This window comes from Elaeis guineensis, chromosome 6 (assembly GCF_000442705.2).
Source record: "Elaeis guineensis isolate ETL-2024a chromosome 6, EG11, whole genome shotgun sequence".
NCBI classification, from domain to species: domain Eukaryota; kingdom Viridiplantae; phylum Streptophyta; class Magnoliopsida; order Arecales; family Arecaceae; genus Elaeis; species Elaeis guineensis.
In genome coordinates, this window is record NC_025998.2 from 18994346 (window position 1) to 19018440 (window position 24095).

The window sequence follows — 24095 nt, forward strand, 5'->3', positions numbered from 1 at the left end:
AGTGCATCATACCAATTAGAATTTGCCATATGACTAGGGTGCAAGAGGAAAAAAATCCTAGTCATATGCCTCTTTAGTCCACCTTTCCCACCTTTTTTGTTGTCCCCATCTGCACCATCCTCTAACCCTGATAATACTTAATCATTAGGCTTTTTTTTTTTTGATAAAATAAAGCATATATATAAATTTAATAAAAATATAATAAAAAAAGTTAAAAAATAGAAGATCGTGAAATCCACTTGGAGCAACCTCCATCTGCATTCACATCATCTTTATGAGTGCTCCATAATAAAGCAGGTGATCTAATCTGTATTATTGATCTTAAGCTGATGACCAATGATATACGATCTCACGGCAGTGTCCACTTGCCATATAGGAGTGGATGACCAGCGGTAGTTCTTATCTGGTCCGAACTGCTGTTGACCCAAATTGACGTGTGCCGCCGGTGGCCAGCGACTGTGTACCCACTGCTGCCGCTCTCTGTCAGCCCGTACCCCTCCCTCAGCGCCACCCGCAGGTACCTCCACTAAAATTCCCTCCCCAACTGCGCCCCAGCGACGCCACCCCCGTCTCCACCCTACTGATCAGCGAGGACGAATCCCATCCACCGCCGTTCTTTGCCTTGGCCATCGCCAGCACCATCGGCAGCACCGCCGGGATGTTGCTGATCCCGTGCTTCTCCGCAACCTCCATCATCAAGCAGAAGTCGAAGCGACGCATCACCACGGTGGTGGCCCCCACTGCCGACAGTTTTCTCAACCCTTGTCTGCTTCTTGTCTTCGCTCTCTCACAATCTTACCTCTAGAATGCCAGAACAAAGGCCGCATCCGGACACCTCCAGATCGGCCGGTGCATGGTATTTCCGCTGGCGGAGGAGCACCCCATGGCGGCAGCGGCGGATGCCTACGAGAAGCCGCACCCCTCCCGCCTCCTCCACCACTTATCCTTCCCGAACTTGAAGAGATGGGCAACCAGCAGATGCTTGATGCGCCAACATCAACCGCAAGGGCAGAGAGAGCTCTTCTTTCCGTGGCACGGATCCGAGGGCCAGAGAAGGTGGCGGGTGGCGGCGAAGACGACGGAGGCCTCGAGGAGCTCAAGGAGAAGCTCGTGGGCCGTTTCCGCGAGGTGGCGGACCAGATGAAGATCAGCGTGCAGCCGCTTTTCTTGGGAGGAGAGGCGGTGGAGGATGTGCCGCTGCCGGCGATGGCGCCGGAGGCAGGTCCTCGTCATCCATAGCGGAGGCGGCGAGACTGTGGAATCTGAGGGTGATGAGGGCGGCATGCTCCGAGGGGGCCGATCGGGACCGAGGGACAGAATCCGAGCTCGAAACATGCTCCGGTTGTGGTGGCGGCGGCATCAGAGAGAGGTGGTCGGGAGAGGACGGTCCGGCTTAGATCGGAGAGTGCAGAGAGAAGGGAACAGTCCAAGTTCTCGCTCGTGCTCACACGGCAGGAGATCGAGGAGGACATCTACGCGATAATGGGATCCAGGCCTCGCCGACGGCGATGACGAGTCGATGGGAGAGGGGGGCGAACGGCTACAATTTCCTTTTTCTCCTTCAACTGCTGGTGTGGTGGTGAATTCTGACCGGTTGGTGCACTGCTTATGTGGTGCACCTGGTTTAGGATGTAATTTCTCGCCACAGGCCCCTAGTGGAGTCGTCGGGTGCCTTGCGAGTCGCACCGTAGAGGCTGTACAACTGGCCTGTCCAAAACGTGCAATCACCGTACCGACTGGAAACACCGCGCCTGTTTCCTCTACCGGGCACTGGCTGCCTCACTGGACTCTATAAGCAGTGATCAGTGAGCTCACGAATCTACCACGCTTCCGGAAGCTCCCATGGCCACCCCAGCTCCTCCTCCTCCTCCTCCCCCCTTCCTTCTCTCCGCCAAATTCCGAAATTACCCTTCCTTCCTCCATAGTCAAATAAGTCTAGCAAGAACTCCAGCACTCCTCCGTCCCACCACCACCACCACCACCTCCTCCTCCACCGCCACGAACAGAAGAAGGCAGGTATTATCGGCCCATATAATCCCTCTCTCCCCTTCTTTGTTTTACCCCTTTGACCTGTTTCGTTCTTTCTTTTTTCTTTCCTCTCAGGGCCCAGCACCTCACCTTCTGCCTCGCCGTCGACCGCGAGAGCACCGACCTCCCCAGCTCCACCCCGATCCCGCCGCGCAGCGCCGAACTCCGCGTTGTATTCTCCGGCGGAGGTTCCGGTGGCCACATCTACCCGGCGATCGCCATCGCGGACGAGCTCAAGATCGCGTGCCCCGATGCCAAGATCCTCTTCATCGGCACCGCCACCAGCATGGAGAGCGCCGCCGTCCCTGCCGCCGGGTACGAGTACGCCACCGTCCCCCGCGCCCGCCTCGCCCGGCCCTTGCTCCACCCCATGAACCTCTTCCTCCCCTTCTACCTGCTCCGTTCCATCGCCGCCAGCTGGAAGATCCTCCGCGATTTCCGGCCCCAAATCGTGGTCGGCACCGGCGGGTACGTCGCCGCCCCCGTGTGTTTCGCCGCTGTCCTCTCGGGCATCAAGATCGCGATCCAGGAGCAGAACAGCTTCCCGGGCCTCACCAACCGGGCTTTGGCGCCCTACGCCGAGAAGATCTTCCTTGCCTTCAATGGCTGCGTGAAGCATTTCCCTAAGAAGAAGTGCCTGGTGTATGGGAATCCCGTCAGGCTTTCGCTGAGGAGGTACACATCCAAGGTAGTCGCCCGGTCGCATTTCTTCCCCAAGGCTGGATCGGATAAGGCTCAGGTGGTGCTTGTGCTAGGGGGCTCGGCGGGTGCCGGTGCCATCAACGTTACTGTTCTGAACATGTACTATGAGATGCTTCTGGAGCACAAGAACAGATACATTATATGGCAGACAGGGGCTGAGGGATACAGTGAGATGGAGAGCCTTGTCAAGAACAACAAGCGGTTGCTGCTTACCCCGTGAGTCTTTCTGTACTCACCTTTGTTTCTTTTTTCCTTTAAAAAAAAAAAATTAATTCCTTGCTTCATTTTCTTGTTCCAGACTGTTTAAGTAATTAAAACACTTCAACCTGGATGTTCAATGGTGGACCAAGGGCTTGAGCCCAAAGATTTTGTGGATGTTAGTATCATTTGTGTCTATTAAGAGTTTAAACTCTTTTTATGCTTAATATTTGCATGAGGCACAAAAAGATTAATGAATTAGGGGAGCAAAGTGAACTGTAACAGGCATACATATGAGGCCTTTAAAAGGAGACCTATAAATTCAAGGGAGTAATTACTAGATTGTCCGGGGCCACTTAGCTGAAAGGCAGCAGTCTTTTGTGTGTTGTGTTTGACTATTGTTCCTTGAGAGTTGTGACCCATATCATATAGAAGCCTAAAATAATAACATGGCCTAGAAAGCTAAATTCAGGTGTTTGGGATAAGTAATCGCCTTTATCTACATCCAACTTCTTTTCTTCACACCTAACAAAATTCTTCTGTGAGTCTAACTCTTAATCATAATCCAATCCCAAATGCTAGGGTCTTAAATGACAAGTGTGACAATTTGAGCATTTAAATGAAGTCATAATTTGGATTCTAGATCAACAGGAGATTGTCAACGATGGACCTGTCAAAACTGATATGGAGGAGGTTGCTAATGTATTGCGGTCAATCAAATCAAAAGTTGCCTTATTCTAACTCTATTAAGCTGTATTTGATTGCAAAGTAAGTTAAGCTGAAGTAAATGGGTTAACATACTCCACCCACTTGACTCCAAAATAAACTATTACATCCTATGGCTGTGTTCAATCCATGGATAACCATCAATTGAGTGGTGGTTATTCATTTGACTAGCCAAACACCTTAACTTTTAGCTGATTAAACTTAGATAGACAACACCCACAAACCATGGTTAAAGATTCTTAAGCCCTCTACCCCCTGTTTTCCTACCATTGTACCCATGTCAAGTTAACTCCCTCATTTATTACCATGTCCAACTTTGGGACGGTCCTCTTTCACTATGCCCCACCCTTCTTCCTCACTTCTGTTCTTGACAACACTACGAGTCCTTCGCCATCCTAGCTGACTCCTAGTCACAATCCTGATGGCATCAGTTTTGTGATGGTCGGTGGGCTATAACCACTTCTTTATGTTGGTGCTCATCGGTGCTACCCCATGATTTTTCATTATTGGCTTAGATTCCCATTGTCACTAGTGGTGGATCTGCACTCCCGACCTCACCGAAGGTTGCTTGGTGGTTGGATCTCCCAATCCCCTCTTTGCTATCAAGGTGGTGGTGGTTGATGGTCCAATCCAGCTTCACCAAGGCCATTCCTAGTAGTTGGATCTCCCTATACCATCTTCTCTAGTGAGGTGGTGGTGGCGGTTGATGGCCCAATTTGGTTTCTCCAAGGCCATTCCCGCCATCTTGCAGGTTTCGTGATTTGATCCCTCCCTCTGCTTTCGCAAATCGATTACCTGACCTTTTATTTGGTAGTCAATTGTGCTTGATGTTAGTCTTGCCCTCGTCGATCATGTGAGAACCTATATAGGCGTGTATTTAGTCCCACATTGATTATTCGTCAGAAAAATCTTAGATATTTATATAGGATCAAGAAATCCAAATAATACCTTCTAAATAGCTTTTTTGGATAAGATCCTAATCGTTAAAAATAATATCAAGCTGATCCCGCTCATAGCTTATGTGGTCTAGGAGATACTACAGTACAGATTCATTGGGGCTAACCATGTGTCGATCGTAGTGTTATGAATGGATGCATAGATTTGGACCTTTAATCTGACGAGGACGTCTAGGCTTAAATGGGAGGAGTATGTAAGGATCCGTGCGACTTGTATTTAGTCCTACATCGATTATTTGCTGGAAAGATCTTGAATATTTAGACAGGACCAAGCAATCTAAATAATACCTTCTGATTAGTCTTTTGGGTGAGGTCGAGGGTTGTTACAGATCTTGTTCGACTTGAACCTTGACTCCCTCTTTGTTGAGATAATATCCTATTCCCCTCTATCATGTGGTTCTTTGCTTGATGCCTTGGTGTCTTAATCAAGCCGCATCCATGCGTCCCATGTGGTGTTTGGGCATCTTGTAATGGTGGCTAGCTTGATGCCAATGGTGATTTTGATCAATGCATGGATTTTTTTTCCTCTGTTATGGGGTCTAATTTCATCTAGCATACATGAAATTTGTGATATTTGTATAGGCTTGTGGATTATTGTTGCTGCCAGTGGTTGAGTGTGTGTTTTGATGAATGCTAACATGATGAACCATTGAGAAGGAAAGTCATAAGCCCCATGATAGGAAGGTTATAAGACATCTTTGGATATTACCTTCAGGAGAAGAATACCTTCATGACACTTTTCTCATTTCTATGTCGTAAAAAAAGATTGTAATGATTTTTGGGTAACAAAATAATATGGTGAGCAATGTTACATTGGATGGTGAATGCATATTCATGTGATAGATGAAGTCAGCCATTTTCATTCAAGTGGAAACAATGTATAAGGAGATCGCTGTCCATACTGCATAGAAATGGGCCTTAAACCACTTATGCTTTTTGCAACCAGATAGCTTTCTTGCCACTCCCCATGAGGTTACTTAAGAAGCAGCCAAATATCACTTTTTTCAGCTATATGGTGGTTAAATGGTGGATTCTACTTTAGGCTTTAGCCACCCCTTAGTTAGCTATCCGGGAATCAAATGCAGCCTATAAAGTGGAATAGTTTACTCTGAGCTAGTTAGAAAAAATAGCTACACCAACCTTTTAAAATATCCACTTTCCCCCAAAATAAATGAGCTATTGTTCTAACATTTGACGGGATAATGTGGAATAAAAAAGTTCAGCCTTTAGTCCATTTAGACCTCCTTTAAATCCGAACCAAATGCAAACTTAAGGGTTGGATGAAGCAGCTATGAAGGAGACTGTCCAATTGATATCTAGCAAATAGTTCAAACATCTTCAAGGGGGTGGAACAAGGTTTGTCGTCTTGGTACCGGATCCTGTACTGGTATTATTAAGGTTTTACAAATCAATATCAGGGACCGTCTCGGTCACCGATCCGTTTGGTATGGTATCAGTTTGGTACCATACCGACACAGTACGGCGGCGTGCCGGTCAAACTGGCACACCAATTTTTTTTTGCTTTTTTCTTTTTTTGGATGGGAGGTGTCCAATCAAGTTTTTATAAATTATTAAATAATTTAAAGTTCAAAATGATATTTAGTGATATTCATTAATGTTTGTATCACTTCGATACATCTTTAATCGCATGTGATATGAATTTAAGCATAACATTATGTTATTTAGCATCCTAAATAATCAATACATGGACTAGATTTCATTGGATTCTAAAATACTTAAACCAATTAAAAAATCTAACAATATTCAATATGTACTGATCATCAGAATCTGATCGATCGTCGATGTCCATAAATAGCAGGATCATCTATATAGTTAAGAGGAACATCAGTCCATCCCTTTAGCCACATAGGATTATAATCCTCTGTGCTCATTCCATAAGGTAGGCACGTTGGATCATAACTCATCCTCAATCCCTCACTGAGGATCTAACTCTGAGAGCTATCGTCGGGCTGATAGTCTGGTTGTGAAGAGGCCTATCCAAATATACCGATAGCAAATTTCGATCCATAAGACGCTCTGGGTTGCACAGGATAGCAGCTACTTGAAGACGATGTCTCCGATGCAGCATATCCATATCGATATCCATAAAGATCATAGGCTGTTTGTGGCTGCGGATAAGAGGATCCAGAATACGAGGACGAACTTGATACATTTGTGGATTCTACTTCACGTGCAAGTCATTTGTAGCTGCATCATATTCTGAACGATCTCGTGGAGTCCGTCGTTTGTATGAAATTGTATTATCATGGGCTCTACCAGTCTGTACACCGTGGTCCCTATCTTACGTGGTGTGCATAAATTGAGACTCATCAGTGAATAGAAGATCACCAACTGGCTGCGTATCCTATCCTTTGGTCCCTCCATGATCATCAGATTCATGAGTGATTGAAGAACCATCATCATTGCTCTGTTTGGTGGCTAAATCTGAGTAAATCGAATGCTCACTTTATTGGAGTTGCAACTGGCTTTTTTTTCTTATCTTTATGCTTAGTAGTTGCCTACCCTCTCGTCATGCCTTGCTCTGATTGCCTAGGCTGCGAGGATGGATGCTATGGCGTATCGGCTAGAGGTCTATGTGGAATGTTGCTACTTGTCTAATGAGAGGCGTCTACCCCAGCCTCACTAGCAACAAAATTGGCAGGTCATGGAGGGGATCCTGACTCATCAAGCTTTGGCTGCTGCTGCTGACTCATAATCCATCCGATCATCGGATCTTCATCTTCATCAACAAAATCACTCATAGTCAAATCTGTGTACTTCAGCTGAATTTCCTCCCTAATGTATTTGAGTCTTAGCTTCAAATTATAGTGCACATACACAAGATCATTGAGATATTTATGTTTTAGATAGTTCCTCTGCTTGTTGTGGATAAGGACCAAGGTCGATCAGTTGCGCTCACATCCACTTAATGAAATCATCTGAGAGAGGAACTTGATGGCAAGATCTTTCAAATTTCGTGCGGATCCACCAAAATACACTCACCATTTAGCTGTAAAATCATTGAAATTTAGCAAAAGCAAAAAGAAGATTGAATATATCAATATAATAATAGATTTATTAATATAAACTTGGATTTATCTTTGATTTGCTTCTGATCGCTACATTACTTCCAAATAATTCTATATCCTCCCTAAATATTTTTGTTTGTAAAAAAATATTTGTTATCAAATCTTAATTGTTGAAGATGTAGCTAAGTTCATAAACATCATTGAACTTAACTTACTTGTTGAAGACACATAGCCGCAATGTCTGGATCGGGCTTCATCTTGTCTATTACATTTCATAGGGCGGACAAAAGCTCTTCATCCATGCCAATATCAGGTATGGACTACTGGAATCTCGGGTTTAGATAATAAGCTGCATATGGATTTTTATAATTGATTAAGTTTATTTATACAAATTTTGAAAGAGTTTTTGATTTGCTGCTTACCTACTAAATGTAACTCCCTACCCATTTGATAGCTCCATCGATGGTCGATGATCCTGATGTACTGGATCTACCATCTTGATTTGTTCCTTTGCTCTCTCCATCATATAATATAAGAAGTTCATCTGAGAGTATTGCTCACCATCCACGGTCCGAAGTACTTCATATAGAGGCTTAATAGCTGCCTCTATCTTCTTGACCTGCTGCCAGAATGACTGTCTCGTCACTAAGCTCTCCACATTGCTCTTCTCAGTGCCTGTCCGGGCATATCTGCTCTGTTGCTACTTAGAACTGACAAACATCTAATGCAAAAATATTTTCTTTTCAATCAGACTATCAAGTGCTATATAATTAGTAGCAAATCGTGTGACATCTGATCTCAATATATCATTCCTAGCAAACTACCGCATTAATGATAGGTCTTATGTATGATTGTAGGTGAATCTAGTGATGCTTTGTGCTGACTTTACTACCTTTCGCACTTTACGAATTTTTTCAATATTCATCAACATCAGATCGATACAATGTGCAGCACACAGAGTCTAGAAAATATGCGGTTGCTGCTCCATCAATATCTCCCTTGCAGTCTTATACTGTGGTCCGTTATCTGTAATAACCTGCACAACATTCCGCTTTCCTACCTGATCAATCATTTTTTTATCAATTTGAGGATGCAACTGGCATCGTGCACCTTAGCTAAAGCATCAACAGACTTGTAAAAAAAATATTTTTCAATCACAATATATTAAGAAATTGATGATGCTTCGTCTAGTAGGACCAATCCAATTATCACACATCATAGTCAACCCATATATCGGCCACTTACTCTGATACGAGGCAATTCATTTTTCAAGATCCTTCTTATTCTGGTCAAGAAGCTCAGCATGGATATCCCTTGGTCTTGGAGGATTTATATCTGGACTAGCATCCTATATAGATGAAATGACAGAGCGATAATATGGGTTGTCTGCTGCGTTCGTGGGGATGTGATTGAAGTGAAGTCAAGATCCAATAGCTCGTCATATATATTTCTTCTTATCTTTCTTCAACATAGTATCAATCCTCTGTTGCTTAGAATCTCTAGTAGAAAATACATATGGATCCAAATCGTGGATAGTGGCTCCTGTTGGAATCTTCCTAGAGGATTTTTTTTTTTTACTGTCAAATGCTCTCAACATGGATGTAAGACGGCTAGTGCCTCTACTGGCGGGCTCTCTACTTAAGGATGTCCTTCTAAATCGTGACTTAGACTCTGCTGCAGTGCTTTCTGAGCTTGATCCGCCCTTATAAGCTGACGATCCAAATCGAGCTTTGTGTCTGGCTACCTCCACTAGCTACCACTGATCATCCAAGCTCGTCCGAATGACAGTATCGATCTATGCCTGCTCATCATTTGAAACAGATCTTTTTTCTGACTTTCTAGAGTGATAAGAAGGTGGTTCTGCTGCTTGACGATCCACCTCTACCTTCTTCATCAAATTTCTTTCCTTTACTACTTTAAAATCATTAAAATATTTCTTTATTAACTGACGGATCTCTTGTGGACACTTACGACACATAGCTATATCTGGATAGCCACCAATCAAATGTTGCTTCAACCATGTAACTCTTCCCTTGAATTTTATGCGATACTATTTACATCTCCAATGATGCTGACCTGAGAGCATCTCTCCATGCTCCCAATCAATGTCACGTTCTGGATCATTTTTTTCTTAATGGATCAATTCTTAAAAATTGATAAGCATATCACTTCAATAATTACGTAAAAATGATAGATTACGTTTATCTAATTTTTTTATATTTTTTAAAATTTTTTAAAATAAAATATATTAAAAATTTAAAAAATTATGAAAAAATAATTTGATCTTAGATTCATGTAGAATTTTATTATAGATACTACACATAATTTTCTTAGATGGTAGACATGCATAAAATATTTTTTTTATAAATTTACGCCTAGGCTACTATGCACAAGATGCGTTAAAACATTGATAAACGGGCACCAAATTTATGTCAAAAATAGCTTGCAAGTTCCTAAACAATAATCTGATTTTATAGTTATTTTTTAAAATTTTTATTTAAAAATATATTTTTAATTTAAAAAATTATATACTTAACAAAAATTAATAATTTTAGTGTTATTATGTAGATCATCCATAGATATATAACATATATTAAAATCATGTCAAAAAAAGAAATTTTGACATGGTTCCCTTTGTTTTTCCATTTTTCACGAATTTTTCAGAAAAAAGAGAGAAAAAGAGGAAAGAGAGCATGGTTTTGAGAAATATACCTTAAGAAGCTTTAATCCACGTATTCGTTGAGTCTTTCTATGCCTCTCGATGTTAGGGAGTAAGAAATGAAGAGAGAGACTGAGAAATAGAGAAGTCGAAAGATTTCTTTGTCTCATCTTATATTTAAAGAAGGCCGAACCAGGTGCTTCGTCTCGGTAAAGTTGTGTACCGCCCGATTCACACCGAAACCATATGGTTCAAGGCCGAATCAGACAGTTTTTTTTTTTTGGTCGGGTGCCGAAAATCAAGGCCGAACCGATCTGGTTCAGCGCCGATCCGGTTTGACACGCCCTGAATCGGACGGTTCGGTCTGGTTTTGAAAACCATGGGTACTATTCTATTATAGTATTAATACGTGGTTCGTATAGTATGAGACAAGAGTAATGAGTATCGGTATGGTATAAGACAGCATATTGATTCAATACTGATATGGTACGGTATCAACCGGTATGGCAAACTTTGGGGTGGGATGTGTAAAACAAGTTAGCTTTTAGACTTTACTAGAATGTGAACTAGCTCACATGAAAAGAGTATTTCCTTCACCATAGCTGTCCTGCAGCCCTTGTAAGAATTGTTCCACCAATAATGGGTCAAAATGATCCGCAACTCTTTATTAGGGCACAAGATAAAAACAAGTCCAATATCCTGCATCATGTGAAAAAAATCAATGCTATAAGAGATTGCTAGAATCAATTGCTTATTACCATCTGAACTATCTTTTGCTGCAAACTTCACATCATAGGATTAAGTTTCTTTTTTCAAATGTTATGTAATCCTTTTTTGTTCCTTCATTTGCTCTTTTTTCTAGAAATAATTGCAACTGTCACCATCTTTCATTCTTGATTTGGTTCCAGCACATTTCTTATGATTCCTTCACCATGTTGCCAATCCACCCGCCTTTGATTCATTAACCCTTGGTCGCTTCCTAATCACATTAGATAAAAGAGTCCCAATAACATCTTTATACTGCCTTTTCCTTCTGACAAAGAATAGTTGCCCCTAGCTGCTTGTAGATTGGTGGCAGGAACATAGAAACATAAGTGCCTTTTCATCTTCTTCCAACTTCAGATCAATATTGAGTGATCTTTCATGATTTTATTGAAGACATTCATATGATCCAATATCACTGTGTTATTCTTCATGCAGAGCACGTACAACTTTATCTTTTGAGTACAACATGTTTGAAAGGGTTTTTGTTATGCATAATTTCTCCAGCTTAAACAGTATATTTGCACTAATCTTCTCATCTACCATATCATGCGCCATCTTATTTGCTAGGCACATAAGCTAAGCTTCATAACCAATAGTTTTAGGCTTCATGTGCTTTTTCCTGATAAAGCCTTATGGAAGCCCTGTTGAGCTGGAGGGGCCTTTAAACTCTTTTGGCACAAGCAGAACTTTCCTTTTTCATCGAACTTCTCCACTTAAAGCATGAAGCTGAATATCTTTTGAGCATTTGGAGCCAGCTTGTTGCTTAGAAGCAGTCCACACCAACCTGAAATAACCAAGCACATGGCTGAATTTTAGTCATGTAGGATTGTGTAAATGAAGCAGATACGCAGCAAGAAGGGCATGCAGGAATTTGTGTATTATATTAATTTTGGGTTTCAAGTCAGTTTGATTATTGAGTCAAGCCATTTGTTTGAGTCATAGTTGGCTTTTTTGGTCAAAAAAATAACTTTACTTGACTAATAGGCCCATGTTCAAGTCAGAACCTGATCTATTGACAGACCTTATCTCTACATTGTGTGGGAATGAGCAATATTTATCTTCACGATGGAGTTATGAAGACATATACCAAATTCTGTTATATTGATATCATTCCAAATAACTATATGGCCATAAACTTTTCCATTTTCAACTTTAAAGCTGTCACATTGATTTGCATATGTGCCTTGTTGACTGATTATATTTTCTTCTTTTTCCTAATAACGGGAATACAAAAATGGTGGTGGTTCAATAACATAAAGATCAAGTTGTTCTCGTTTAACATGTTATAATACTATGCAACAAAACATTTTAGTGATTGTAAAATACTTTTATGTTAGATTATATGATAAGATTTCACTTTTATTGTGTTTCCTTGTCTGGTCATGTTCATGATTAAGAGATGTCTTGAAGGCTCATTTCTTGTTTGCATGGGCTTGAATGGCATAGCCAATAGCATGGTCTTCTTTACCCATCAAGGGACCTCCTAAATTTTATGGTAGGCACTTTTTTGGACAAAGTTTGTGTCACGCCCCAAATTCGGAACATAACACGGTCATGCTACCGAGTTATGGGGCCCACGATAACACGAAGCCAATCAATCATAATCAGCTAAAATCCATAAAAAATAAGTTATAATAAAAGATTCAATTCCATTATTTATCAAGTAAATAAATCAATATTGGTTTAGAGCGACTAAATCCAAAAATACCAAACTCAAGTCTCAAAATTCATAAATAAATAACTACAAATTCATGATCATAAAATAAACTAAACTTCTGCTATAAAATTTTCAAGCTTGCTATGCAGATCTCCAAGCTTAAATCCTTCATCGGTCTTAATTTTTTTTCTCTGTAAAAAAAAAAATAAAAAGATATGAGCTACACTAGCTTAGTAAGTAGAATCAACACTTTCTTATTGGATCAAGCATAATTTTTTCAATGATAATGCAATATTTAAAAAGTAATAGATATTACAAAAATAAATATTTCATAGAGCATATAAAAAAATAAATTATAAATTAAATCATGCTTACATAAATCATGAATATTTCATAAATATGAATAATAAATCATTCTTATCATGTATTCATGTCATATTTGAAAACATTGCTCACAGATATTCGTACTAAGGTCACTATATATCCGTGACAGCATCATGTGTTTTAATCGACGGAGTTCTTGTTTCGTGTGCCAACTTTATACCCATTGATGAGATCATGTTTTGTGTAGATGCTAGCTCTGGGTGTCGACCTTCCATAGAGATTCGTTCGTAGCTATCTGAGAGCTTTTGAAATCTTTCCATTTTTTTCTTAAAACATACATATATGTAGGTGGAAAAATCATAAAATTTATATTTCATAATCATACTATTTTCATAAAACATATTCATGAAATCAATGCTCGTAATAAAACATGTTTTTTCATATCACATATGCTGATTCTTATTTTATGAAAAATATGATTTCATCAACAATAATTCTTTGTATAGAAAATATGGTTATTTAAAAATACATAAGGAGCGTAAGATCCACTTACCTCGTTCGCCTTAGATCTTCAGACTTCGTTAGAAGAATCAGCTAATCCTATTAAAATATTAAATCATCATCAATTTTTATTCGATGAATATAATCAGATTAAATCATAAGAAAAAAGGACTGTTGACTAGACGTGTCGGACCATTCAGACATCAGGGCAGTTCAGGATCTCCGAGCTGAGGGTTAGATTTAAGCGACTTGATCAAGAAATCGTGAAGCATAGATCGGATCAAGGTTAAGATCAATCAATAGGGTTCATTAATAATGTGTTTGAAAGATACTTGATATGGCCAAATGAGGTTGACATACAGCATGGATATCAAAGCGGCTTCGGGTCTTCTTGTTGGAGTTAACATAGGTTTTTAGAAAGGAAGACAACTCGATAGGGGTCCATAGGTATTCTTAGAGAGAGAAAGTGGGTAAAGAGAGAGAAAATAGAGAGAATATTCGTATTTCTCAAAAGAAGAATCTATGATCAAGATCATCAAGCATCATGTCATGGTAACTCATGGGGATTAACGGTGATCGGATCTATAAATATATGGTAAGGGTCAACTTGGATCGACAAATTGCATAGATATTAAAGCGAATCCGGGTTTCTTTGAAAAGGTCATATCAGATTCATAGTAGGGTCCATGGGTTAAAGAGAGAAAGAGAGAGGGTAGAGAGAGAAAATCTTAGGGGAGAGGGATAAGAGAGAAAAAGAATTTTCTCTCTTTTTCTCTTTTTTTTTCTTTTCTTTTCTTTTCTTTTCTTTCCTTTTCTTCTCTTCTTTCTTTTCCTGGCCGAACAGAGGAGGGACATAAGGGGGCTTAGTGCTCAGCGAGGTGTGGCGGCACAATCGGAGGTCTGGCAGCAATGGCCGATGATGGGTAGCAGTGGAAGGCCGACAGTGGTGATCGATCGGTCAAAAAAATCATGCCAAAAATATGAAAAACAGGGATCCAATCCCTTTCTTGGATTTCACCGGTCACTAGCCGATCCCCGACAGTCATGACCTCTGGGAGAGGTAGCAGGGAGGTCAGGGGGTCATGTTCCATGGGTGCGGCATCACAGACAGCAGCATTGGTGGCCGGAAAAAGGAAAAAGGGCTTGTTCAAAATAGGGAAAAAATAGGATCTTCATTCTCTTAGGTTTTCTGATGAATCCAACTGCCGGCGGCCATGCGTAATGGCATGGGAAGGAGAGGAAGGAAGAGAGGAACAGGAGATGGGCTTGTCTTGGGCTTCGGTGAGGTCTCCGACGAGGATTTGAGACAAACACGATAAGGGCATCCACGGCTTCAATGAAAAAAATCGAGAAAAATAAGAGGGGAAATCCGGTGCTCATCGGGGCCAGCCTTAGAGGAGAGGAGAGGGGATTTTTATAGAGTAGAGAGGAGGCCGAATCCTTCCCGGATTCGACTTCCTCTCCGATTTGCTCTCGTGGAAGAAGACTCCCGTTGGGAGTCTTCAATGTTCTCTTTTTTTTTCCTTTTTTATTTTCTGTTTTGTTTCTTTTTTTTCCTTGTCATGCCCTAAAATCCGTACGAGGGGGAAAATTTTAGGACTGGGTATTATAGTTTGAATGGTTGGATTTTGACATTTGATAGAAGGTAGTTATGAAATTCAGAAGCTGTCTGAATATAGATGACCCTTTTTGATTAGATACAGCAAGCTGGCAAGGGTTAACTTGGTAATGTTTTAATAGTATGAAGGCTTTGTCAATGGAGTATTTATTTTGCCATGGAAGTATTTTGACATTAATTATTTGGACTTGGTTCTATTTACTGGACCATGTGAGGTTATTTGAAGCTTTTCATCAAGGATTTGCATGTATATCTATTCATTTTTATACTCTTTTGCTAGAGGGAATGGTGTTCCATGTGGTTATGGCAGTTTTCATGATATATTTATATATATGATATTTGTATATATCTTGTTTATAAAATCTCAGGTTCTAGTTGTTTTATAAATGTTTTAATCTGATGGTAAAATGCTGTCAATTCCCATGACATGAAAACATATAATAAAATCAAAAAGGTTGTAATGGATCTCCCAAGTCTTTTGACTTGTTGTCCACCGAGGAAGCACATGTAAAGCATGGCAATGCTTAGTAATTTATATAATATATCATTATCTGATTGTTTTTTACTCACTATTTGTTTCTGATATCTGGTCATCTTATTTACGATACCTGTTCTCCCTGATTAACTCTCCCTCCTCCAGAAAGGGCAAGGTGGGATATTTAGAAGGCTTTCCTTTATGATATAAAGTTTCTTGAGTCTACATACTTACCATTGGAGGATTGGTATCAAGCCATTGTTTCATCTGCATTATCTTTAGCTGAGATTTTCTACTTCCATGCTTTGTGAAATTTATTAGTCAGGTTCCTTTCCAAACATGTGGGATCATCTAAATATTATGCTTTATGTATTAGTCCTCCATCTTTGCATGTGATTCATCATATGTTTTATGTCAAAGTTTTAGCCAATTTCTACGGGTTGTCTCATCTCCTGATATCTGACAGTTTTTTCATTAATCTATCTTTTTTCCGTGCGCTGTCATAAGGACACTGTTTCTTGTTGTACTGTTCATTTGGAAATACTTTTCCATCTGCATGTTTTTTTCAAAAGAATCAGGTATTCTTCTTGTGGGAACCCAAATTTACTAATAGTGACTGTGAACAAACAAGCCTCCCCAATTGCTGGGTTGGGCTTAATGATTTCTTCACAATTTGTTCCTGTCACATTTGCTGTCATTTTAACTTATCCCAGGTCCTCCTTTGCAACTGGAAACCATGTAACACAGGTCTTTGTCTCTATCTTGAATTTCTTTCTCCTAAATAAGGCTCATATTGGATCTTCACTGCACATGCTTATACCATATGGTGGTTCTGTCACTTTATCCTCAATAGGTTCGACTTGTAAATATTTAAAATAATAAATTTAACTCTCTTTTTTGGTTTTCATTGTTTTACAGCATGCTAACCCTCCGCCCAAGAAGAAAATATGGTTTTCCTTCAAACTCTCACAGTTGATTAAAGAATTTCATTCACCTATGATATATATGTGCCCATTAGCGTCCTCATTTATAAAGTGGTGAGCTCAGGGTCACATTTAGAATCGTATTGCTAATTGTTTCACAGTCTTGTTTTCAGAAGCAAGTCATTCTGTTGGTAAGTGATCAGCCTCTCTACGAAGCTTGAGTGCCCAGTTGTCTAATTTAATACAATGCCTCTAACATTCATATTCAACTGTGATGTCTCTCCTTGGTCTCCTATATCTCAATCGGGTTCTAGGCAATTTGATTTTCATGTTTATGGCAAATTTCTTTATTAGACTTACAGTTGATTTGCCAAAAATATTCAAGATTTTATGGCAAGCTTTCATTTCATGTGTATGTTGACGATCCCTAGAATGCACCTAGGATAAGCAGTAATATCCTGTTGATCTCTGATCTGTCTAATGCCCTCATCTGGTCAAATATGATGAAGCTATGCAGAGGTTTCTACCAGTTAAAAGATTTTGCAGTTTGGACGTTGGAGCTGACCAATAAATCCCAGTTGGGTAGGACCAGCATTCTTTGAGGGCTATCACTTCCTTGAGTTCTGCAATCTTTTTTCTGTTTCTGATATCTTCATCAATTCTGGTAGAAAGCTATGAATTTCTTAACATTATTGGAACTTTGCCATTCCTGTATTGCTACATAGGAACTGGCTGCTAAAGCAAATCTTATCCACCAGATAAAAACGATTCTCGTCTTTGACAAAGCTTTTAAAGGATTAGCAAGCCTTGAAGTTACGACAGGTTGTATCTCAAGGCCTAATTTGAGTTTAATCACATGCAAAACTTAAGCAAAAGAAATATGATCCATGAATTGGTTGCTTCTGGTGCTTGCAAAAGATGCATCTGCAATGGAATTGCACATTGGCCTATTGAAATGTCACAGGGAAATTCATTTTATTATCCTCCTACTTGTTTCATGCATTTAGAACCTCTTTATTTCCCAGGATTGAAAGTCATATAACATTACAGGCTTTCTTTGCTGCCTTTTAGGGCCTGTTTGGGAAATCCAGTAGGATTGGGCTGGATTTCCCATGAGATTCATAGAGTGGGCTATCTATTTGAGTAGGCCTATATCAATCCGATGCCTCCCCAGCCCAAATCCTTTGGAAGAAGAAAAAGGACCCATAGAGGTCTTTATGTTTTTCTTCCTATAGGCCAAGAGGCCCATAGATGGGATTTAGGCTAAGATTAAGATGGGCCTTTCGAAGAATATGGGCCAGGTAGAGCAACAGACCTGCTTCCTGTAGGAAATTCAGCCCAATTCTGCTGGGTTTCCCAAACAGGCCTTAATTGTTTTGTTTTTTAAAGTTTCAGAGGCTTGTGGCTATCATGTAACTCCTGTGGATCACCTACCTGTTTTATTTAGCCTGTTCCAATACTATATGTCTTTTTTCTCTCATAGGAGATGACGCGCACACAGAGAGAGAGAGAGAGAGAGAGAGAGAGAGAGAGAGAGTAGTATTTTGGTTTAAGTTTATTGCGAAATGCTGTTGTGATTTTGTTCAATTTGCTGCTTATACTTTTTGACCTATTGTTCTTGAGATTCATAAGTTTGTAGGTTGTAGTCAGTGCTGATCTTAACAGTATATTAACTTCTAGTGTACATATAAAATTATTTTTATTTTAGTGTAATAAAATTTGCTCTTTTAATATGTGAAGGTTCTTGCATGCAATGGATATGGCTTATGCAGCTGCTGATGTTGTTGTTTCTCGAGCTGGAGCAATGACTTGCACGGAGATATTGGCTGCTGGAAAACCATCAATTCTGGTATTAAGGATGCTATTCTTTTCACAAAATTGAACTATATGAAACTCCTACTGGATAAATATGCAATTAGGAAATTAAGAATCATGCAAATGCTTCTTCAGTGTACAACCATAATATTATAAAATTTCATTTGTTAAAAATGACGGTATCTTAAATGGCGTTCATTGAATACTTTCTTTCTGACTGATATTTTCATCTTAACAATTGCCAGTCATTAAACATTTTGAGACAAATAAAGAATGATGTCTTCAGATAAGTTGCTAGCAAGGTAAAGCAGTACAGAGTTTTAGTAGCTTGATGGCATTTATTGTATACTTTCATTATGATTGATATTTTCATTTGAAAAATTGTCAATCGATAAACATTTTAAAGAACTTACAGAAGCAAAAAGAGGAACACCAGTGATATCATGAAGCATCATGAGGGGTTTTAGAATTTGCAAAATGTAATGTTAAGAAATAAATATGAAGTAAAAAATTAACTGATTTTGTTAAGAATATTGTCATTTATAGCCATAAATGTATAAAATAGTTTTCTAGCAAAGAATATAACTTTTATTAATCAAGTATTGTGCTTCCCAGATAAATTACCTTATCAGTGATAACCTTCTGATATTTGTAAAGAGTTTGTCATTCATTAAACGCAGATGTCATGTTCATCTTTTGACTTGCAAATGTTGCTCTACAAGAAAAGGTTAGATTTCATAAGTGAAGCAAGTCAAACTCCTTGCCATCTAACGGGAAAAAAATAGAAATAAAACAAAAATAGAAAAAAAAAACTCACTTGTCCCTACCAATAGGTAATAGACCATCAGAAACTTCCTAAGATTTGATTTGTTTCTATTCTCATAACACTTAATATATCCAATTGTTTTCTCTCTGCATCACGTGTTTCTCGTTTTGTTGATGTTATATTAAAAGATTGTTATGCTGCATGCCATTTATAAATCAAAAGCTTTGATGGACCAAAAAAGACACAATATTGAATAATCTTGTTAACATCATTTTGTCACAATCATCAAGTTATTTATGATTTTCAATTGTCATTGTGCAATTGACACTGAATGGGGTTAGGACAACAGCATTGATCATGAATTCATGATGATGTAGGACAATGGAATAGAGTTTTGAGCATATTTGTCACCATTGGGAATCCTGACGATTTTAAATCCTTCTACCACTGATGGTCGGCCCATTCTCAGCTTTTCAATCATTGATGGGGAGTCACATATGAGCTTTTTTTTGGCTATGAGAAGAGGGGGACTTGAACCAAATATAAGCAGATCCCTCTCTGTATGAGTTCCATCCATCATGGGACTCCAAATATATGCTATGCTTAAAATTTCGACATGGAAACACTAGTACTTAGCACGTGCTATGCCCTCCTAAGAACGAGAGAGAGAGAGAGAGAGAGAGAGAGAGAGAGATTCTCCCCCTTCTTTGTTAGTGCAAGCAATGGCCTTGGTTTCCCATGTATATAATAGATGAGCCGTTGCTAGGCCATAAAGTCTAATGCAATAGCCATAAAATAAACTATATCATATGATAGACTAGGTCAATTGCCCCCAAGCTACCATATAACTCTTGCTCTTTCATTTGCATAGCTGATTTTTTTTTTTTTTTGGTGATAATCTAAATATGTATTTGAATGAACAAAGATACTCTGACTGCTTGGTTACTATCAGTGCCACTATATGTAGGAATTTACATGGTCATTCCAGTTTGCAATATTGACAGTCATATCAGCAACCTACCTATTCTAAGTTAGAGGCAAGTGTGGTATATAATATGTGTGAGCATGCATTTGTCTAGCTGCATATAGTTAGTCTGAAAAGCACAATCATATTAAATAGATTCTTCTGGAATGTATCATTTAGGTATGATCCAAGATACTATAGTTTATCCAAATTTTTCAAAATATATTTGGAACGTTCAAGTCCAATAATTACCCTATCTGTGGAACCCTGGATGTCCATTGAACCATGTAAGATTGGTTACAACCATCTTAGTGGCAGACTTCTCACATAAATCTTAGTTACTGCTATGTGCTTTTGAGAATTATTATACCAGGCGCATGTGTAAGTTGTACCACTGATTGAAAACTATCCCTAGTTCTACAATTCAAGTTTTAACTCCTTGTTTCCTGCATTTTTTTCTTTTTCTTTTTTTTTTTTTTTTTTTTGTCTCCAAACCTATTTGTTTACCTTTCTTACAGATACCATCACCTTTTGTTGCGGATGATCATCAAACAAAAAATGCTTATATTATGGCGGACATAGCTGGATCAAAGGTTCTAACCGAAGATGAACTTGATTCAAGTAGTCTTCAAACTGCAATTGATGAAATTTTAGGTATGTTTTCCCCTTTTTAATTTTTTATGATTTTTGAAGGTGTTCAAGAGTTTATTCAATGTTCTTCAGTTTAAAAGTGCCTTCCTTTTTTTTTTTTTTTTTAAATACAATAGAATGCCATGTACATTTCAGATTGTCAAAGGGGAAAAGACAAAAGAAAAGGGTTTTGCAATTTAAGTTTGGAACCTTGACAATTGAGATTTGACTTCATTTTGTGTGAAATTCAGGGATTCAACTCTTTTAAGGTTAACAAGCACTATGAATTCCAAACATTTTAGTCTAGTTCAGCAAATTACTTGATGTAAAAGGTAGGCTATGTGTTTTGCTCTCTTGCTAGACAATCAGACATGATAATAAAGAAAAGTCTATCACCAAATATGCCTGATCAAAATAAAGCTTGGAGACAAGAAATTGATACTTGGTCTAGCTTACAGGCAAGGAAGATGGTATCACTGAAAGAAGAAAATGACGAGGCTGAAGGGGCAACAGGAAAATGTTTCCAGTGACAGAGGCCTTTGACCTTAGAATCAATCCTAAACCTTTGGTTGTAGGTGGATCGCACACTGGCAAGGAAAAACATTTTCATAACAATTAAATCAAAGACCACAATCTCATTGACTTGTATCTAAATCATAGCAACTTGAAGGACATAAAGATGCCTATAAGTTATAGTGCAAGTTCATACTTTGTACAAGCACTACAAAGTAGCAAGAATTGCTCTACTGCAAATATTGGTTGGTACTTTTGTACTTATTTGTACCAATTCAGACCAAATCAATCTCTAGCAATGATGCTAACAAATTTATTGCAATTTAAGATTTTCTTGCATGACTTATTGTAGCTTGCTTGCATAAACTAACTCAGTTAGAAACCATGTTACGTGCTAACACAGTTTTTATTGCAATCTAAAATATACATCTCGCTTCAGTTAATACAATTGTTGCGAGAATGCTACGGTAATTGCTAATAGATACCAAAATGACTTTCTAACAAATTCATTATAGGCTAACCTTCTTTTGTTTGGTTTCCACAAGGATTGATGATGAATTAAAGGACTGCGAATCATTATAATTGCATGTAGATTTAGTTTAATCTTTCAATTGTTGTACTTTCCCTTTTGATTTCTGTTATATTTTTAGTGTTAGCAAGTCCTAGAGTCTCTAGCTGAGCTTAAAACTTCAAGTTATTCGGATGGTTAGATGGGTGTATCTCTAGACATCTTTGAGTCTTTCTTATTTGACTCTTATAAAGCACTTCTATTCCTTTTCAAACAGTTGAACTCTCGGTGCCATTGATGGATACAGGCATCTTGTTTAAGCCATGTATGCATATGCTTCATTTTAGTTTGATTATTATGTATATTTCTCTTGATGGGCTGTGTATTGGACATTTGCTTTTCTTGGCCCACAACCTCAAGATTTGCAGGTGGGATTGGGGTTCTGAAAACGATCGTAGGTTCCAAGGACTGCTGAAGAATGTCCATTATTGTGTGGAAAAAAGAACCCCATACCCATGCTTTAGACTGTTAATGGTGTGGAGTTAAAGTTATAAATCTGATCATGTTCATCTATGGCTGTATGGAGATAAACCTAATAGACATGTTCACAGATTATATGTTCTCTGAGATATTTGAGGATGTGACTTGAATTAAATCATTTGGCGACACAATCACAAAACAAGGTTTTGAGTGTTACCTGATATTTGTCACTATTGGTGTTACCAATCTCAAAGTGATAATTAGCAACAGTAGGTTTTGAACTTTGTGTAAATAGGACAAGGAATTTGTGTCTTATTGATTATTGGGATGTGGTATAGGTGGCAATGGAATGTTAAGGACCTGTCAGGGTTTCCCTGAATTATTGCTTTGTGAGGTGAGGAGCTGGATCTTCTTGAGTTGGATTTTGGCACAATCTAGTCTAACTGAAAGAATGGTTGTTGAAACCAGGCCAGGGAACTTGTGAAGGTTATTATTTCCAATACTTGTGATTGCGTCGGTTGTATGGCTGTTATCGAAATCCAGGGAACTGGAAGATAGTATAGATCGAGGGTTGGAAGAATTCTAAAGGAGTTAGACTAGATTTTTTCCATCTGTCAGTTGTAATCTTGTCTTATTTATGCAATATGCTGGCACAGCACAAATATCATTCCATCCATTGAGCTTTATTCCTTCAAAATTTGATTTTATTGTAATGCTTATTTTTATATGTCTGGTTACATGTTAGGCAAATCTGACTCGATCTTTTGACCTGTCTGCGTATGTGTGGTTTGTTCTGAATGTATTCTAAACTTTACAGGGAATGAGCATCTGATGGCAGAGATGTCTGAGAAAGCACTTAAATTTGCACGGCCCGGTGCTGCTGCCGATGTTGCCAAATGCATCCTATCTCTTGTCCTTTCCAATGTGAAATCTAGAACATAGAATGGTTTATTTTCATTTTTTTGAGATCATCGCTTCCAGTTTCTTTCAGAGAGAGACAGATCAATTCTGCTGTTTCTTCTTTTTTTGCTTGGCGCGGTTGTCTTGTATTTCCTGTTGACGTGAGAGTGGTAGAAGCATTTATATGTTGAAGAAAGTTTATCACATGACTGTAGGGTGGCAGGAGAAGGAAAAAGAATTCGGTTTATTCGTTTAGTTTTAAATTGTAGTAACTGAAGTTTGACTCAATCTCAGGAGGTATGATGTAAGCATTTATATGGTGAAATTTACATGATGTATGCATGGGTCATAGTGTAACAAGTGTTATTCATTTAGCTCAGATTATAATAGCTCTCAAGTCTCAAGTTTTCTCTTTGTCGAAACAATATTTATTCAAAAATTTCAAATGCAACGGTTTCCAATTTTATGCATCAATTTCTTTAATGCTTAGTGGAAACCATAGTAATAAAACAAAATAAAGGAGCCCAAACCTCTTGGCACATGGCCAATACCTGGGAGCAGGAGGACAACTAGGGACTAGTTAGATTTTTCCTGTAAGCATTTCATATAAATATTGAGCATTGGAGTGATTGGGTCATCCTATTTGCTAAATGATTGTGCGTCCCCCGCTAGAGGGTGGTGGTATCTCAAGAGCATGTTTTCTAGAGCAAGAGATGGGAAGATGGGCTCCTAAATTGTCGGACACTGTGTTCTATTCATTTTAATTGTCTTTTTTATCTAAGTTCTTATCTTGTGCGCATAATTTGCCTTCAATCTAAAACTATCGATTTTCTTAAGTGATTCTGAAAGATAATTTGCCTCTATAAGTTTTACTAAATTATTGATCCGTAAATTTGGAACCCATATTTCTAATGCAGGAATCACTTTCATTACAAGTGATGCCACAAGAAAAAGAATT

General features: G+C 38.9%; 1 protein-coding gene and 1 pseudogene across 2 annotated transcripts; both read left to right on the top strand.

Annotated features, from left to right (window-relative positions):
* The first annotated feature begins 242 nt into the window (after window positions 1-242).
* On the top strand, window positions 243-1512 carry LOC105033765 (uncharacterized; annotated as a pseudogene).
* Window positions 1513-1842: 330 nt separating this feature from the next.
* Window positions 1843-23516, top strand: LOC105033764 (uncharacterized). 2 transcript variants are annotated; one of them, XM_010908675.4, is made up of 5 exons: window positions 1843-2012; window positions 2104-2946; window positions 18302-18410; window positions 20625-20760; window positions 23055-23516. In XM_010908675.4, the coding sequence occupies exons 1-5, from the start codon at window positions 1843-1845 to the stop codon at window positions 23177-23179; spliced, it is 1383 nt and encodes a 460-aa protein (XP_010906977.2). In that variant the 3' UTR covers window positions 23180-23516. The 2 variants fall into 2 exon arrangements, with proteins under 2 accessions (XP_010906977.2, XP_073115419.1); XM_073259318.1 differs by lacking the exon at window positions 20625-20760.
* The last annotated feature ends 579 nt before the right edge of the window (window positions 23517-24095 follow it).